Source organism: Rhinatrema bivittatum, chromosome 13 (assembly GCF_901001135.1).
Source record: "Rhinatrema bivittatum chromosome 13, aRhiBiv1.1, whole genome shotgun sequence".
NCBI lineage: Eukaryota > Metazoa > Chordata > Amphibia > Gymnophiona > Rhinatrematidae > Rhinatrema > Rhinatrema bivittatum.
Window position 1 is genome coordinate 24,521,763 of NC_042627.1, and position 6,000 is coordinate 24,527,762.

The following is a 6,000-nucleotide window of genomic DNA, read 5'->3' on the forward strand; positions in this document are numbered from 1 at the left end:
CTTTACCCCCTTCTCCATGTCTCTTTTTGCTCTGGTCACGTTATTAATTACTATAGCTATCAGCATGCACGGCTCGTTACCCTGTCTGCAGACAGGCGGGTTAGGGTCTCACGGAACGGAATCTGGCTTCCTTCCAGCTCAATTGCTTTCATTTTCGTCTTATCCCTCTCCATCTCTGAACCTGATGGACAAGTGGGTGGCTCCCACATCGGCCGTGGTTCTTTTTAGTGGTCCCAGAAAAGGGACTTTGTTGGCCACAGATGGCTCACCCCATAGCTCACCCAAGAAGGAGCCATAGAATATCTCACCCAAAAGGGAACTGGCCTAATGGGGTATTTTTGTGCTGTGAAGTTTGCAAGACCTTCTCCTTAAACGTATTCATTTTTGGCTGTTCATTTTCTTGTTTTAACTACTGACAATCAAACTATACTTTGCATAAGCATCAGGTAGAACCTAATGCTTTAATGCTGTGAATATCTGGGAGTACCATTAACATATTCTAGAATAATTATCTTGTACTTGCAGACACTCAAATAAGCATTTAACAGCTTTCTCCAGGACCCCTCTCCTGCTTCATACCTCAGTCTACGTGCATCTTTTTTTTTTTTTTTTTTAATAGAAAAATAGCACTGCAAGGGCCCTCCAGCAGTCCTCCAGTCTAGCCCTATGTTTTTGTCCCCTACAGGCATTTCAGCTTTGGAGGGAAAGGAGATGCCAAAACTCACAGAGCCGGCTCCAGCTGGCACTGTCACTGGATCACAAACTGAGACAAATAGAGGGTCAGTCGGGGATGTTTCTGATAAAGCCTTTACTGCCATGCCTTGAAAGGTAATGGAGCTGTGTATGAACTCCCATCTTCGCATAGTATAAGTGTTTGCTCTGTACAGACAAAAGCACTGCAACCAAACAGACAAAGGTGATATGTGAGTTCGGCTGCCACTTTGGATGCCCTGAGTTTTTGACACTCGGGGGTACTATTCAGATTATTGATAAGTACGAACTTATCTGTCTAAGTGGCACTGAATATTGAACCCTAGGCTTCCTATCACATTATGAGCCATAAAAATTACACTGCCTGTCATCTTCTAGTCTCCCATCAAATCCCCCATCTCACCCTTTCCCTTCACCCTATCACTGACATGCCTTTTATGATTCACGAATGGCAGCCTGGTAATGTCATAGTTTGCTCATTTGAATTCTGATCTGAGGAAGAGAGAATTACCTCTCCAGAGCTAGTCAAGAAATGTATTGAGTTAGTCCGATAAAAAGCCATCACCTGATCTCCTATTTTCATTGCTAACACTCCTTCTTATAAAGTTCAGGAGACACAACTGCAATCTGCTCAGCAACAGGATATGGGCTAAGCATTAGCTTAATCACTGGCAAAATCTGAGGTTGATCAGTTTCTGGACTGTCGCTGCAAATGAGTTGCCATTCCCTGTATGAGAATTGTTTTCTGCTTTATGTTCAGATCTCCACAATTACATTCTGAAAGAATCAATGCTCATCTGAAAGCTGCTTCAGTGGCCCATACCATGCAAACCCATCCTTCTGCCAAAAAGGTATAAAACCTAAACCAAGATATTTGTAAAGGTCAACAGGGCAGCCTAACTAGTAGCACTCGATGTGGGAGACCTACGTTTCAGAAGCCACAGTATTAGGCCTAACAGAGGCTGTGTGTGCTAAAGGGAGGGCATTGGCAGGGCTCCATTGCCTTCTCTGGACACACTGTTTTTCCAATTTAAAAAAAACTGCTAATAACTCAATTCCCTCATAGTTGCAACAGAACTATGCCTGGCAATCTCAGGTTAGCAGAAAGGTCAACATGGTTTTTCATGTGCAATGCGATCCCAGCAAAGACGAGGTTCCGATACAGGTACTGAGAGGATGTTAGCCTGAGGGATGGCATGGGGGGGGGGGGGAGAAGGTGTGATTTTTTTTTTGCATCCTTAGCAGGGAGGGACACAGCAGCGCTATCTCTGTGTAAATAAATTACTTCTAGGAGTTGGGAGGGGGCATTTCCTGGCTAATGAGGGGTTGCCATTTGTGGTGGTGATGGTGAGGGGAATCGGGCTGGAAGGCCCGCAACTTTTTTTTTTTGTTGTTGCTGTTGCTGTTTTTCAGGAACTCTACAAAGCCGGATATCTTTGAAGATATCTGGGTAAATAGCTAGTTATCTGGCCATACAAGGCTGGATAACTTTAGGCCTAACTGGTCATTTTCAACTAATGGCTTTTTAGGGTTAAATTTATCCGGCTATATGTAGCTGGATAACTTTAAAGAAGTATATTCAGCGGGATGTTTCTCCTGCTGAATATACAGGACAAGTTATCCAGCTAATGTTGATCAGATAACTTGTCCACTAACTGCCCCACTGAATATAAACCCCCAGATAACCCTATAGACAAAATTATTTCTATATATAGAGAGAAAAGAAAGGAAGTACTTTGGAAAATGGACAATTCATTGAAAAATTAATGGAAAGACATTACCAAATTTCTCTAACGATATAACCAAATTTTTGCATTAATTGCCATATATGGACATTGGATCAAATATTAAAAGAAAAACAGCTTATGATCTTCCAAGAGATAAGGACGGAATTCAACTTAGCAAGTTCTAGGAGATTTAAATGGTTTCAGCAGGAGAGGCAAGGAAATGGTATATTCAGCAGGAGAGGCAAGGAAATCTGATATCCGTTCTTTACAAGATGTATCAGAGACTTTTAAAATTTGGGACAAGACTCTGGCATCCTCTAAAGTGGTTATGGGGTTCTTTCATTGTCTGCAGGATGCACTTAGTGGGGGTTCCTAAGGGATAGAAAAAGTGTAGCCATATCTCTCACCCCATTCCTAATCAGGCCCCAAACAAATAAAAGGCCATCCATCCAACTACGTGGGTCCTTTGAAAACTTGACCCTTAGATAAATTATACTGTACAGTACGGTGAGTGTATCCTCCCCCAGATACGTCAATGTTCACTACATGGAAACCGTGTGCAGTAGAGCACCTTTTGTCCAGAATGTTTGGGACCACGACCATTGTGGATTAATGAATTTTTCCAGATAACAGAAAAGTTTCTTCCCGCAGACACAAAGTGGGAAAAACACTATAAGGATATCTGGCCCTACGTTTCTATTATATCACTATTTCTTTGACTTAAAAAAACCCAAAAAACCCTTGGATAATAATTTGCTGCTATTACCCTTTAAAGCGTATCTGTCTGCATTTTTTATTAAAAGATGAGATTTTGACCAGTTGCAAAATAACTCTGTCAACAGCAGGAGATTTCAGACTTTTCAGCTGATACCAGTCTGGGTCTCAGCGGCATTTCTTTCTTGATGAATCCCTTGACCAAGCAGAAAGAATGGAACTGCGAATCTGCACACGCTAATGACATGTCTGTAGGATTTAATCAGGAAGCGGCGCCAAGCCCTATGGTTATAACGCCACAGCTTCTGGTGATGGATGTCAACAGATACCTACGTGAAGAATGCCGGGTGAGGTACAGTACACGGATCCTGAGGGTCATCTCTTCATTTAATTATTTGGGTGGGGGGGGGGAGCAGGATTTGCTTTGCAGCTATTTTATAGTTTCTATTTATCCCCACAATGTTTGCATCAGCATTAGTATCCAACCCAGATCTAAGAGGGCTTGACAGCCTTGGTCCAGGCTACAAAAGCTTTTGTTATCTGTATAACCTCCCAAGCATGGTATAGTGTTTACCCTCCCCTTCTCCTAACATTTCTGTAGGGTCTTGGGGTGTGAAAATGCAGGGATTGAAAGTCTAGTTTGCCTGTTAATGAGACTGATGCCACTGTACTCTATAAAAGCCATCAGCACGGGGAAGACAGTGACTGCCTTAAAGTAGAACCATTGAACTCAGAGTGAGTTAGGAGATGTGCCCCTGGTGATCCGTACGTCACGAGGTGCTGTAGAAATGATAAAATATTAGTGCATGCCTGCTGTGTTTCCATTTCTCACTGTTTGCTTTAATGTTTTCCAGTGCGATGTCACAGTCTAGAAGTGGTGCTTCTTCTGATCCCAAATCTATCCTTTCTGGTACAAATGCTTTGCAAAATTTCATTCCTGTCACACGGACGTCACAGATCAACCTCAGTTGCTCAGATCATTAAGGCATCAGTCGCATGGCACCATGCAGGACGGAACTAGTCTGAAAGTAAATCAGCAGATTGTTACGATCAGATGTAATTGGTGAAATATGTAAGTCAGTGATTTTTTTTTTTTTTTTTTTGCTGGGGTAAAGCCTGCAGTTCCCTGGGGGAGGGGATGCAGCCTGTGAGAATGTGGCTCATCTTACACTTCTTACGGGGCAGAAAGATAATTTGACACAAAGTGGATTACCCCAAGAAACATAAACACATAAGGAGGCCGAAGCAATAAAGTCCACCCAGCCTAGCACACAGGTTTGTCTTATTAGATTTAAGCTCTATTGAGCAGGGACTGCCTTTTTGTATGTTTATACAGTGCTGCTTATATCATGCAGCACTATAGAAATGTTAAGTAATATTAGTAGTAGGCTAACAAGCAGTTGGATGTGCATTTTGGACGTGCGCCCATAACCCCTGATGCAATAAGATGTAGCTAATAATGTTCATCACATGTAAATAGCATGTAGATGAAGCTATTAGCTATTATACCCCATAATGCAAAACATTGCCGTGCGCCCAAGGCACACTTGTTAACTCATCAAATTTTACGCCTGCCCCAGAGCAGGCATAAAGTCTTGCTGCGCATCAAGGGGGTCTATTTAAAAACAAAAAAAAATACTGGTTTTCCATGGTTCCTCCTACCTAGGGTCGATGTGATACAAGTAGGAGCAGCATCCCTGGGAAAAAAAAAAAAAAGACTTGAGGGAAAAAAATATTTCTGGGTACACAATACACACGCACAATACACACGCTCCAGACTGTATATTGTGCGTGTATATTGTGCTGGTAAATTCGCTGCTGCAGGATAAAACGGACACTCGTAAATTGAGCATCCATTTTGGTAACCCGCACACAGCCACATCCCCTGGGCGCCCGATGCCTAGGACGCACTAGTTATGCACAATTTATTCCTAGTGCGTCTGTTTCATCGCAGCAGCTCATTTATATATTGCAATCGGGCAACCATGGACACACGTTTTTTACGCGCACTTTATTGCATTGGCCTGAAGAAGTGCCATGCTGGGTCAGTCCAAAGGTACACTGAGCCCAGCATCCTGTCTCCAACACTGGCCAATTTGGGTCATAAATACCCGGCTGATCCTTCTTGCTGACTCCCAATGATAAGCGATGGCTTTCCCAAGTAGTACCATTTAGGGACTTGTCTTCCAAGAATTTGACCAAACCCCTTTTAATTCCTCAGCTTAATTGTGAGCTGAGTGAAAAAAAAAACTTCCTACGATTTGTTTGAAATCTGATAACTGTTAGTTTCATGGAGTGTCCTCTAGTCCTAGTCATATTTGAAAGGGTAAATGACTATCCTGCATTTACCTGTTCCACCCCCACTTAGGATTGCATACATCTCTATCATGTCTCCTCTCGGGACACGACTTTCAAACGGCGCACACGGAGGTGTAAAGCCTGCAGCTACGTTTCACCTGCACTCTTCAGGCCAGTTTTCAAAGGGAAGCAGTTCCCTTGGAAAATTGACTCTGAAAAATGTACGCACACAGCCCATCACCTGCCTTTTGTGTGGGTACTTTTTCCTGGGAAGATATACTCGTGAACTTTCAGATGTTCAAAGGTACACCTGCAAATGCTAACTCCTCACCAGTCCCACTCCAGGAGCGCTTCTCCTGCAGTGGCGCTACGCACATAACTATACGTGCAGAGAGAGAGGGCACTTCTCAAAGATCCCCATTTCCTTTTGCATAAAACACTGTTTTATGCAAAGAAATGGCTTTGAAAATTACCCGTTGTGTCTTCCCTTCCCCAAGCTGAAAAGCCCTGTTTAGCCTTTCTTCGCAGGGAAGCTGTTCCATCCTCTTTA

General features: G+C 43.0%; 1 protein-coding gene across 1 annotated transcript in view; it reads left to right on the plus strand.

Moving 5' to 3' along the window:
• The window catches only part of LOC115075358, a 31,354-nt gene extending 26,450 nt beyond the window's left edge, over positions 1 to 4,904 (plus strand). Inside the window, exons 12-15 of the mRNA XM_029575668.1 lie at positions 686 to 828; positions 1,472 to 1,562; positions 3,281 to 3,504; positions 4,007 to 4,904. Coding sequence (XP_029431528.1) covers positions 686 to 828; positions 1,472 to 1,562; positions 3,281 to 3,504; positions 4,007 to 4,136 — 588 coding nt within the window. The 3' untranslated portion in view covers positions 4,137 to 4,904. The remainder of the gene's footprint in view (positions 1 to 685; positions 829 to 1,471; positions 1,563 to 3,280; positions 3,505 to 4,006) is intronic.
• Positions 4,905 to 6,000: the final 1,096 nt, after the last annotated feature.